The sequence below is a fragment of the Sphaerodactylus townsendi genome, linkage group LG02 (genome assembly GCF_021028975.2).
Source record: "Sphaerodactylus townsendi isolate TG3544 linkage group LG02, MPM_Stown_v2.3, whole genome shotgun sequence".
In the NCBI taxonomy this organism is placed as follows: domain Eukaryota; kingdom Metazoa; phylum Chordata; class Lepidosauria; order Squamata; family Sphaerodactylidae; genus Sphaerodactylus; species Sphaerodactylus townsendi.
The window spans coordinates 59,810,797-59,823,953 of NC_059426.1; the positions used below are offsets into that span (position 1 = coordinate 59,810,797).

Genomic DNA, 13,157 nt, shown 5'->3' on the forward strand with positions numbered 1-13,157 from the left:
AATATTTGGAGCCCACCCTGTACTTGACATACTTTGGTCACTGTTCTAAAATAGACCATGACAGAAAGGCTGAAAGGTGAAATCAAACATTTTACAATCATTTGTGCATAGGAATTTGTTCATAGTTTTTTTTAGTCCGGCCCTCCAACAGTCTGAGGGACAGTGAACTGGCCCCCTGTTTAAAAAGTTTGGGGACCCCTGCCTCACAGGCTTCATGTATAAGGAAGACAGTGGGCTTGACTGAATGCTCTGAGTCTAACCAGATAAGCTTTCCATTTGTTATTTTAATTCTGTCAGGAACAAGCAGGGTGTGTTGCGTTTAGAGATAGGAATAAGGAGCCTGGAGTGAAATGGAGTTGCAAGTACTCTAAAGATTCCAGCTTCTGAGCCGTGACTCAGAATCTATTAAGGAAAACTAGAACAGATCCTTCTGGATATTTGATAGGTCCTGTACAACTTGATACAGTAAAAAAGGATCATCAAAATTTGTTTTTATAGGGGTTATAATGTTGTGTCCTTTATCATTTGTTGTTCTGCAAAAAGGTTTCTATGGGAGTCGAACAAAGCAAAAGATTCCCAAGTTAGAGTTTCACCTCAGTTCAAAAGGCTACTGTGGCATTCAGCACAGACTGTGGACTGTATAGAAGAGGAAGTCAAACTTTGTACAATTGTCATATTGCATGCTGCTATTTTTACACATTGATTCTTTGATTTAAGATATTCTTGTAAATTCCTCTAATTTTCTTTGATGTATATTCCCGAGAAAACCCTGCAGAAATGAGAATGTTGGCTCTTACAATGAATCTGATTTTAACTTAATTGCAACAGCTGCACATACCATAAGGTTGCCAGTCACAGGATGGGGAATTCCTGGAGAGCTTGGAAGTGGAGCCTGGAGTGGGGAAATTTTGGGGGAGGGGCCTCAGCAGGGCATAATACTGTAGAACCTTCCCATCAAAGGTGACATTTTCACCAGGGGATCTCTGTAGTCTGATAGTCATGTTTAGATATTTGAAGGGATGTCATGTTGATGAGGGAGCAAGCTTGCTTTCTGCTGCTCCAGAGACTAGGAGTAATGGGTTCATGGTGAAGGAAAAGAGATTCCACCTAAACATCAGGAAAAACTTCCTGACAGTAAGAGCTGTTCAACAGTGGAATGCACTACCTCGGAGTGTGGTGGAGTCTCCTTCTTTGGAGGTTTTTAAAGAGAGGTTGATGGTCATCTGCCAGGAGTGGTTTAATTGTGTTCCTGCATTGCAGGGGATTGGACTTGATGGCCCTTGTGGTTTCTTCCAACAGTATGATTCTATGATTCTAAGATCAGGTGTTTTTGTGTGTGTGTGTGATTTCTATGCTCCATGTGGAAGCTGGCAACCCTATATACAGCAGCTTTCACTCCTGATATTTTTGGAGGTGATGGTGGAAGGAAAATGCATTGTATTAGCATTTGTGGGGGTCCAGATGTACATAGTTACATCAGTCCTGGGAAAAGGCTGAACAGCTAGACTCCTACCTCACTTTTGTGTAAGGCTGCAAACTCTGCATTGGGAAATTCTTTGGGATTTGGGAGAGGAGCCTGGGGAGGGCAAAATTTGAGAAGGGTAGGGAGTTCAGCAGACATATTATTCAGTAGTGTCTACCCCAGTGATGGCGAACCTTTTCGAGACCGAGTGCCCAAATTGCAACCCAAAACCCACTTATTTATCTCAAAGTGCCAACACAGCAATTTAACTTGAATACTGAGGTTTTAGTTTAGAAAAAATGGTTGGCTCTGCGGCACGTGTTACTCGGGAGTAAGCTTGGTGAAGCAACCATGCAATGCTTCGAACGGTTGAATCATGACCCTAGGAGGGTTTACTCAGAAGCAAGCCCCATTGTCAGCAACCGAGCTTACTCCTAGGTAAAGAATCACGCTTTAGTTCTTCTCCCCCCCACACATGACAAACTCTGTGCGCGTGTGCCCACAGAGAGGGCTCTGAGTGCCACCTCTGCCATCTGTGCCATAGGTTCTCCACCACTGGTATACCCTCTGGAACTGCCATTTCTTCCATAGGCATTGATCTTTGTAATCTGGGGAAAAGCTGTAATTCCAGGAGAGCTCCAAGCCCTACCTTTCTGAAAAATTTCAGAAGGCTACCCCAACATTTCCCCCTAAAAGACACATTTGGGTCAATTTTTATATGATGAAGGTAGCAGAAAAATACAGACTATCCCAGTTACAATGGGACTTACACAGCCCAAAGAATCAAAATCAACCACATTGTTAAGAGCTTCACTTTGGTCTTGTTCCCTTTATATTACTTTTACAGCAACACATTTAAAGTGGCAGTTTACAGGTTTACATGAAACATAAATCCTAGAAGGAGAAATTGCAGTTACAGGGACAGGTTTGTTTTGTTAGGCCATTTTACTTACAAGTTAAATAGCTGTTGGCAAGAGCCCTCAGTTGGCCATAAATTGTCATTCCCTGTAACAAGGAATGCTCTGTTGATTTACAATACAGCATGCCTCCCAAATGGATCCAACTGCTCATAAAGAACAAGAGCTCTTGTGGCTTGAAGAGAGACCATTGTGAAAAGAGGCCACTGTTGGCTGGAGTGCAATGAGACCCAGCATTCAGGACAACCTTTTCATGCCGACATTATTCTTGTTTGACTAAGAAGTAATCCATGAGTGATGGAGAATCATTTCAGTTGGAAGAAGCGGTTACATCAATAAGGCTTGATCCGCTACTTGGGGTTTCCAGTAATGGCTCATGTTTGCTGTCTAATACAAGGTTTTAGTAAGGCCAGTCTGCAAATTTGTAAGCAGCGCTTCGATGCCTTGGTATGCTCTTTGATGAGCATACCTGTGGGACTCTTGTACTTGCAAACTTTTACCTGCAGCATGCATAACATTTTATTGTTAGGTACATATCTATACAACATGATGTGTGAAATGATCCTTAAATTGTGTGATCACCACCCCCACCCCCAAGTTTGATTCTGGATGGTAAAATGGCCAGAGGACATTGCAAATGTAGCCAGAATAATAACCAATAATTACAACTGGAATTATGAAAAAGAAATATTTTAATGTACAAAACAATTATATACAGTTTCAGCATATGACTGGGATCCTTATGATGTAAAAAAAGAAGCTAAAAAGGTCCTTAAGATATAAAGACAGAACATTTGAGATACAATACTCTTATTAATAATGTCTACTATACAGAATATATACAGCACCAGTATGGTTGTTATAATACTATTACAGTAAATAAAGGAAGACCACCTTTGTAAAGCTGAAGAAAGTTATGGGCAATTGGAGATTAGATGTCTGTGTCTTTTACACATGTACATACTCAGCTCATAAACTATTGTATCTACATACATCCATAGAATAAGACACTTTGCCAGTAGGTAGAGTTCTGATGAGTTGATTCATGGGACTTAGTTCATTCCATGTCAGGAGAACTCTGGCTGAGCTCAGTGATTGTAGTTCATCCAACCAAGCCATTCTGTAACATTTTAAATGCACTCTAGAATCATGGCCCTGCGAATAGGCCCATAATTTCCACATCAGTCCTTACTAGGCCCATAGTTAGACCTAACTAAGGGATGAGATTGTTGACGCTCGTTCAGAGCACCAACAGAATGCATTACTCAGAAGACCCTAATATTTTTAGTTAGATCTTGCTTAACCCTTTGTGAACAAGAACAAAAAATACATATATTTGGGGATCATAAATTGGTTTAAAGTACCATTTAAAAACACACCATATTTCTAATCACCCAGTTGTTCTCCTGTTAACTTTTGACACATCAAAGTCAATATCAAGGTAAATTTCCCTGCTGTTTTTGCATGACGAGCCTAAGGGGTTTTGTGTGTGTGCGCGTGCGTGTGGGTGGGAGGGAATGGGACCTAGAATTTCCTATGTTATGGATTTTAAAAAACTAAACTTGCTTTCAAATGAAAGGTTCACCACACCAAATTGCTGTAAATAAGTTATCCTAGGATCATTTTGCCATAGCAATAATTAATATAGGTACTGGTTTATGGAATTATGTATGATGCCTGCAGCAAGTTGCAGGACAACAAGGATCACATTGCCTGTCTTTTATATGAATCAGTGCTCTGTGTGGGGAATATGAGCTATCATGATTGCACAAATGATAGTGGCTGCATATGCATACTTGCTACACATCACACATCTGCTAGATTCTGTCACTGCTGAGTTCCACAGACAATTGAATGGGGGTTGTTGAACTGCAAACTCAAATTTTAAATGATAAAAATGGGAATGCAACCCAGATCAACCTTCTGTAACAAAATTTGACAGAATTGGTTTTATTAATATTGTCAGTTTCTCATTCAGCCATACATGATGGCCAAATATCATTGTCAATATACAAAGCAGAGAATTTACTGTACATTATGTTTTCTCATGTTTCAGGACTATGTTCAAGCAAAATGCACAGTAAAAACAGCTACAGGTTATTGATATAATGATATATACATGTTTTGAGCCAATGATGCATGCTTGAATAGACTGACTCCCTTTATGCACATACATGGATTTACACATCTTACTTTTGTGAGCTTCATAAGCCCTCCAAAGCAGCTGCCCTCCTTCACGTCTTGCCATTCTCACAGATTTGTCCAGTTGGAGAGCTGGTCCTTAAATTGTCTCATCTTGGAATTGTTAGCACGTTTAAAACAATGCTTCCAGTTAGCTAGATGTGGGGGGAAGATAGCAATAGTGTGGTTTATGAGGGGCAGGTCCACTTGAGCTAGGTAGGTGTCCTGCTCCCCCTCGAAGGACATCAGAGTAGTGTTTTTAGTAATACAACCACCTCGTGAAGGATGGGAGGCTGAGAAATAGTGACTGCTAAAGGCCACTAAGAACTTTCTGAGCCCACACCCATACCAAAATTTACTCCTGTGTCACACATCTGCACAATAAGTCATTTATATACTGCACAATTGACAAAGAGAAGGTTCTCAGGATGGAAATAAATTGTGACATGAGTTTGTGTCCTATACAAACTTTTGCACCATCACATGGTTCACCTCTTATTAATGAACTCTGTTGCACCCAGTCTCTTTTTACCTTCAACTTCCAATGTGAAGTCAATGTAAACAAAGATTGACCCATGCTCTTTAAGAAACCATATATGGCAAAGACCTTTCTCCTACTAGACATATTTTAAATTAGCGGCATTTTCAAGACTCCACTATCTTCTCCATGATATAAACTACCTTGTAAAAACCCTCTGATAAAAAGAAATGGGGCATTAATCTTTCACATCATCTCCCCATCAATGTGACCCCTCAAATGTCTTTTAGCAATACTACAATGCCTTGTATAAAAGTACCTTTATTTTATATATACTTCTGGCAATACACTTTATTTGACGTTAATGGACAAGAGATGCCTTGGTGATTGAACAACGAACACATAATAAGGCACTTTGCTGCAAAACTGTTCAGGAGCTGATGCTTCTCGGCTAAGCTGCAAGGGACCAACAGCTATATTGGCTCTATAAACAATGCTGTGTGTTCACATGTGTGCACACTTCTGGCCAACAAGCAAAGCACTAAAGCATCAAGCAGACACAGTATGGCTTTTTTGCATTTAGGTCAAAATGATACCCGTCTGTTTGTCACAAGAAAGGGTGAGAAATTGCATTTTTGCAGCAATAACTAAAGGAAAATAAAAAGGAGATGGTAAAATGTGCTTTTTACAAGAGAGAGAGAGAGAGAGAGAGAGAGAGAGAGAGAGAGAGAGAGAGAGAGATTTGTCTTTAACACCATAGTGCAATATTTTAGCACACAGCTTTCTAGGTTTCCACATTTGGCAAAGTCCCATCTGTTTTCCACATTGAAAAGTAGAGAACATTTGAAACACTGAACAAGGGGAAGAGGAGAAGGAAATAACATTTTAAAAATGATGTCAAATGTGGCCTGTCTTTTATGAAGAGGGACTCTTGAGAGGTATGTTCTAGTAATATGGTAATATTTTTGAGCACTCTGAAAAATACGCACAAAAATAATACTAGAGAGAGGTGCATCCTTTCAGTGCTTCTTTTATATAGTTTATATAGTACATGTTTGTACAAAGACATTTCCCCCCCTTAATTGGAATCCCTTTAATGTATTTAATACTTGTAAAAAATCTACTCTATGGATTTTTTTAAAAGCACATTCATAAAATTGCTTAGCATATAATCTCCAGGATACTTCTAGACAGTTGTGCTTTAAGCATTAAGACATCATGTTAAGAAATTTACTCTCCTCAGCCAAGGTGGTCAACATAGAGCTCATGTCCCCGATTGCCATATTGCTAATTCCAGCTGGGATAGAGGGCAGAGTCAGAGAGTTTCGGGGAGTAGTAAGGCGAGAAGAGTTCTGGGACAGGTTCTGCAGAATGCTAGGACTCAGGGTTCCTGACATCAGACTTGAATGGTCACCATCATCCATGATGGCATCAAAATCTATCTGAGGAGGCTCCATAACTTGTGAGTCCACAGTGCTTGAAACCTGATTAGCTCCAGGAGAGGGCATGGTGGCTGACTTGACATTTAATGCACACTGCTGCTGTCTTACACTACAGTCTGCATGGTTATTAACATTTCCATTTTGTTCATACATGTGTATTTGACCATAATAGTGCATCAGTTGACTTTCCCTCATACTGCTGTTACAAGGCTGAGGCTGAGATGATTCCATACCATTTATTCTGTTAGGGGTAGCCTCTGCCCTATTCTGTCCTGGGCTCACATCAGCAGGTGGATGAGGTGTTCTCATGTAACCAAACTGTTGCATAGCACGTATACCTCGGTATCTGTTTGCTGGACTGGGATTAGGTGGAGGGTGAGGCTGTACTACACCAGAAGCAAAGCTCTGTTCAAATGTACTTATATCCTGCTGTGGCTCAAAATTTGTCTGATTTGCAGAAGGCTGATGGAACACTTCCTGTGCCACTGAGAAGTTCAGGAGGGTTGGCTGAGATGAAAAGCTCTGCCCTGATTCTTGTATCACCTGACCGTGCATTGTACATTCTCTGTTGCCACCGACTATCAAATTTGGATCAGCCATAGAATCCATCGGTTGAGGAAGAACACGGGATGAAGGTTTCATTATTATGTTGTTACAAGGAGTGGAAAGCTGACTGAGATCACTATTCATTGTGTTTGGGCTCAGCATTTGATGAACCTGGCTGTATCCTTCACATGAGTTCAAATCTGGATTGTTATTAGGATTTAGATTTGCTTGTTGCTGCCTTAAGTGCATGCAGTTTAATTTTTGTCCATCCATGTGACCATTCTTGTGCATAAACTGCTGCAGGTTTGCATCCATGTTTTGACCCGTCTGCATCTGCTGATGGCTGTAGTTCTGGTACTGGCTGAAGTTGTGCTTCTGATGGACTACAGCTAAATTCCGGGGTGAAAATTGTTGTTTTGCTTGAGCAGAGGTTGCATCAACAGTACCTGAGCTAACCTCATTCCATTGGACAGGCATGTTTTTACACATGTTGGAGGACGTACCAAAGTTTATTTGACACTCCCCCATCACTGGGGTGGAATGATTCATACTCATATCTGAGACAGCCATTCTGCGTTGGTTTAGCATGCTGTTCTGTTGTACTTTTGCATTCACTTGGAAGCTCTGCATCTCATTACCAAACCCTACAGAGGAATTGTCTGAAGCCATCCTGTTGTTTTGTGATTTGATATATTGTACTACATCGTCAGGTAGTACTATGTCATCATCTCCAACAGAACCCTCTGTCTCACCAGTCATTGCTTCCATGGCAACATTCTCACTAATACTTGGTGGCCTGGGGGAATACATGTGCCTGGTGAGGCTCCCATCTGAGCGTGTGTAGTTTGAAAGGTTGACGTTCCTTCGGTCCAAAGGAGAGTGAAGAGGATTCATATTGTTGGTGCTATTGAAACGGTAGACTCTAGGAAGGGAAGAAGGGTCTTCAGCAGGTCTCCTCACTGGATCACTTGCACGCCTTGCATTATTGCCCATAACTTCATGAGGGAATGCAGGTGGTGCTCCATACCCATAAGCATTACTGTCACTGCAACGCCGCGGCCCAGGAAGGTGGCGAAATGAGGGCAAAGAAGGCTCTGACCCATCAAGAAGGGAGATTTTGTTCTTTAGACTCATTCTTTCCATATTAGGCAATGGTGTGGGTGGAGGGCCACCCGTGGCTGCCGCATACTTCGCTTTCAGTCTGTACTGCTGAACTGGTGTAAGGTGCAGAAGACCCTGGATCCCACTACATCGGCTGGCGTCACTTGATCGGCGTGAGGCATCTGTGGAAATTGGGTCATACGAATCAGCAGAACTTGTGTTGTTTGGACGGTTTCCAAATTGTGAGGCTTCACTGGAGCGACGGCTGGAGTAATAAGGGGATATCCCAGATGACCTGCGACTGACTGTGTAGGCAGAGCTGATGGTGCTGGTTGAGCTATCACGACGTTCAGTTAGTTGATTCAACATCGTGATCTCATTGACAGACAACTCTGTCATCCTTGGGTTAGGCAGTGCTGCAGAAGAACCACCCATGTTGTCCAGTGGATAGCCTGAATGAGAATTAAGAAGAAAAGAGAGTGGGTTCTTAGCTGGTGATGGCAGAAAGGCAACCCCATTTCACAAACACTGCCTTCTATCTCCTATCCTTTCCTTATCCCCACATACGTGTGTGTTATTAGTACTCTATGACTTGTTCCAGATACAACATATTTAGGCTGTTAACAGTGCTGCTTTCCACACAATGGAGATAGACAATAGATTTGAAGAAGTTTTATGACAGAACTATGGCTGGACACAATGTACACATATACTACATTTGTTCAGCTGTTACTGAACAGGGTCAAACTGAGTTTACAAGGTTTTGAAGCACTACAAACCCATTTTTATCATTGTAAAAAAAAACTTCCGCAAGCAAAGATGGTCCTATTATCCCATTTCCAAATCTCAGGACCTCCCCACCCCTTGCAATCTGTCAAGCTGAGAGAAGAATACAATACGAGGCATAAAAGAACAGGATAGTGGAAAGCAATAAACTCACTGCAGTAGACTCACTGAACATTTAACTGGCACTGAAATAACCAAAAGGATTTTTTTAGGATGAGATTGTAGCAGCATGAAACCTTTGACTGATATAGTGATTTATTCCAGTCAGTACAGCTAATCAGCCATAAAGAAGGGTCTCTCAAAGACACAATAAGAGGAGTTGTTTACTTCTAAGAGATAACTGTAATACATGGTAATTCATCTGGACTGCCATTTTCCAGTGGATCCATACTCAAGAGATCCATACTTCCTGAATTTGTAAATTAACCCAGAAAAATAACTGGAAAAACTCCCACAAAGTTTTGTTATGAACCTGGGGTTCCACAGGATGAGGAAGAAGGATCGAGAAAGAAGATCTGTTGGAAAGGAGGAGACTATATTTTCAATGGGCCTCCCTGAGTCCAACTATCAACCCAGGCAGGGGTTGTTCTGTCCACAATCCCAGATTTCTGTTTTGTAAATCCCTTCACCCATATATTTAATTATGTTTATTATTCTTCATTGGCTGAGTAATGCAAATATTTGGCGGGTGTTTGATTTGTTTCTAAGTTTGTTTGTAACTCCACTGGATACTGAGGTACTGAAGTGAAATTTAGTGTACATATTCTGGAAACCATTCTACTTTTAAAGGTTAGTTTAGTTTACTAATTTAACCCCCACACCATTTCAAGGACACAGAAAAGTTGTAAAATGTAATCCAAAGTGGTAATCTCTTGTAAAGACTGAGATATTGCAATTATAGTTATTATTTTGCATTTTTATTGTTTTAAGTATGAACCCAGCACCTGTTTTCAAGGAGGACAGGAAAGATCTACAAAACATTGCAATATATCATTTGCCTCAAGAGTGAGATATCTGAATATATGTTGGTGTGTGTATTTGTAACAGCATGTTTCTTGTTCTTGAGGACATCAGGAACAAAGTACAGTATACTGCATGAAGAATGGCTTGAAGACTAAGAGGAATTAAAATATGCATACTCAGAAATCCATATTTCAGGTTTAGAGTTGATCATAACCCACACATTTTCAAACAGAGAGAAAGATATCCAGCAGATTACTGTGCAATAGTTCAAACAGCAGCAACCAAACCTACCGTTGCCTGGGATGGGAGGTAGCTTGGTGTTTCTAGATAGAGGTGCTGGATTTGCCCATGAGCAAGAATCCTTCACTGTCCTGAGTTTCTCTTTCTTGAGCTGCTCAAGGCGTTGCATGGTTGTCATGTGTTTCCTTAGCTGAAGGCTGACTGTCGCGTTTCCAGATGAAACTGTTGAGTCCACAACAGGAGTGCCATCTTCCAATGCGCTCAGGTCCCCCAGACTTCCTCCACTGTGCATGTTCATTTCTACTCCACTGTCATTGTTGTTGGTGCTCCCAAGTGGCGATGGTTCACTGCTGCATGAGGACTGGCCACCAGGACTGGACTGATACATCTTAGCAAAACACAGAAAAAGGAGAAGGTCTAAATGAATGAAGAGGTATCTCCACCTGTATCAACGTAATTTTTACCTCTGAGTTGAATAGTTTTTAATTTCAACAGTCATCTCAAAATAGCACCTTTGATGTAGCAAACTTACAATATGAATAAATACATAATCTCATGGAACATTTGATATTTTGGATCTTTACTGTTTTTTTGTTCCCTGGTGACTAATTCTTCATGGTACCATTTTTCTTCTTCTGTATCCACACTGCCCTCTCCCTCATTTGCCCAGGTTATTTGATTAATCTAATTAGTCATGGTGATTAATTTTTTGTTTATGGGTATCTATTGCATCTTCACATCAGATGTTGTATTGTGGCATTCACCAGTGACATAGCTCACATGAGCTAACACAGGCATTCAGGTTAAGAGCCCTGTGGGGCATGGGGGCAAAGAAGATGAAAGTAAATGTTATTGAGAGGAACACCATCAGAACACCACAAATAATGTTTACATTATGAAAAAACAAGAGAAGTTTCTGAAGATGGAACAGAAAAAGAGGTAAGCAGTTTCTGCTCACCCATGCAATTAATGTAAAAAAAAAAAGAGATATGTTTTATTATGAGCATTCCTTGCTTCCTTCCTTTCAAGGTAACAGGGCAACTCTGGTTGGTGAAATAGCTAGCTCCATTTGCTCATTAGTGAAGACAAAGGCCCGTGTAGAATGGAGTAGGTTTGTGTCACGTTTTTGTTATTATTCATTTTTACACTTTTAACATCAGTTATAACAAGTTAAATAAAATTCAGAAAACAAATTAAAAAAACTCATGATCAAAGTTTAAATCGACCGTCTTTACATTAAACCCAGCAGCCTGTTAGTAGAATTAGCAGTCATACCTAATAGCAATTCCACTTTAAATCAAACTAGATTTGAGTTAGAGCTATTCTCTATACAGGCAAATCTTGGATCAGGTGATAAAGTCAATGTGCCCACAAATGTGATGGCACTGGCCTTTTCACACAGCTCAATTATAACATCTTGAGGATGTTTATAAAAAGCGTTTCGCAAAATATGTTTGCACAGAACATTTTATTTATCTCAACCTGGATTTTTTTGAAAATCACTAAACCAGCAAACTTTTTTTCCTGAAGACAAGTTGAAGATGTCTCCTACTTGCTTTGCAAAAAAAGCAGGCAGGAAATGCTTCATTTCTCCCTCTCCCCAGCTTTTTTACTTTCATTTTTTCTGCTTGTGCCCATCATTTTGTGTGCTGCTGCAGGGATTTCCTGCCTCTGCCACAGAGGTTTCTTCTGTAAAAAGTACATTAATAAAGTACATTAATAAAGTTTGTTTTGCCTGGCAGTCCCACGTAAATGTCGTTTCCCCCTTTTTTTGTTTTCAGGAGGATGTCTGTGAAAGTACCACGACACAACACAAGAATCTGCAATATTCACATATTTGTGTCATCATAGCTTTGCAGACATCCCCCTGAAAACAAAAAAACAAAAAAGAGGAAAATGACATTTGCCAGGCAAAACAAACTTTGTTCATGTACTTTTAACAGTGAAATTGTGTGTAGATGAGCTGCAAGCAAAGGAAACCTTCGTGGGGAACCTTCATGAAGTGGCAGAGGCAATAGAATCTCTGCAGCAACACACAAAATGGTAGACACAACTATGAAACTGGCAAGAGGTCCGTTGGGCAGCAGGCAGGAAAAACAAACCATTTTGGCTGGCAATGCTTGTGTTTTCCATGCAAAGCGAACACAAAAAGCCAACGGATCCTTTACAATTTCTGCAGGACATTTTATTTCCGCTCTGTGGAGAGAACCACTGTGGCACAGACACAATCCTTTTCCACCCCCCAAAATAAGTGATTTAAATGATTAATTTAATTTTTATGACTTTTCCAAGCATTAGTATATATAGGAAGCTAAAAGCCTTGAGGAGGGATTTTCTTTTCTGTTTGTTAAGGGAATTGTATGTCTTCAGTTGAGAAACTTAATCTGTTGATGTTTCTTGGAGATAAACCTGGAACATTAGTAGATTGTGGCCTCCCAACTCTATCTACAGCAAAATCAAGCCTGAAATGTTTCAGACATAGTGAATTTTTTATGGTTCAAAGGACCCCAACATGCTTGGCTGACAGTCTTTATAGGCAGATAAGGGTATGATTTGCAGGCTTGAGATGGGTAAATGTATTTTTAGATAGGAATTCATTTCACATTAAGCAATTAGTTTGTTATAAAGGTTAAATATTCTCTCCTGGCTCAAAGGGAGGGCTCTCTGCTGCCAGGACCTTGGGATGGTGATCTATGATGGCTCATGCTAGATGGTGGTTGTGATGGAATGGCAAATGATCCTTGATTTAAATGTTCCTCCAAAACATCAGGGGTCATAGGACAGGCTGGATAACTCTTTCCATTGTCCTCCAGCAACAACCTTCCTTACAAAGTCAAATGACTGCTTATGGATAATGTAGGTGAAGAGAGACTAAAATAGGGAATAATGGCAATGCCATTTGCTGAAAAGTTACTTTGAATGGAGTATAGCATGTCCATGAAGCAATACCATATTGCTTCCAGTTTTTGCAGTATTATTTCTAAAATAAGCATTGTTTTCCTCAACCCCATTAGAAAAATGACTTCTCTTCCACAAAGTAT

At 40.4% G+C, this 13,157-nt stretch overlaps 1 protein-coding gene across 3 annotated transcripts in view; it reads right to left on the reverse strand.

Annotated features, from left to right (window-relative positions):
- Positions 1 to 3,053: 3,053 nt before the first annotated feature.
- GLI2 (GLI family zinc finger 2) overlaps positions 3,054 to 13,157 on the reverse strand; it is a 282,674-nt gene continuing 272,570 nt past the window's right edge. For all 3 annotated transcript variants that reach the window (XM_048484808.1, XM_048484806.1, XM_048484807.1), the window contains exons 13-14: positions 10,168 to 10,504; positions 3,054 to 8,579 (exon numbers count right to left, since the gene is read on the reverse strand). In XM_048484808.1, the coding sequence (XP_048340765.1) occupies positions 6,247 to 8,579; positions 10,168 to 10,504 (2,670 nt within the window). In that variant the 3' untranslated portion in view covers positions 3,054 to 6,246. The remainder of the gene's footprint in view (positions 8,580 to 10,167; positions 10,505 to 13,157) is intronic.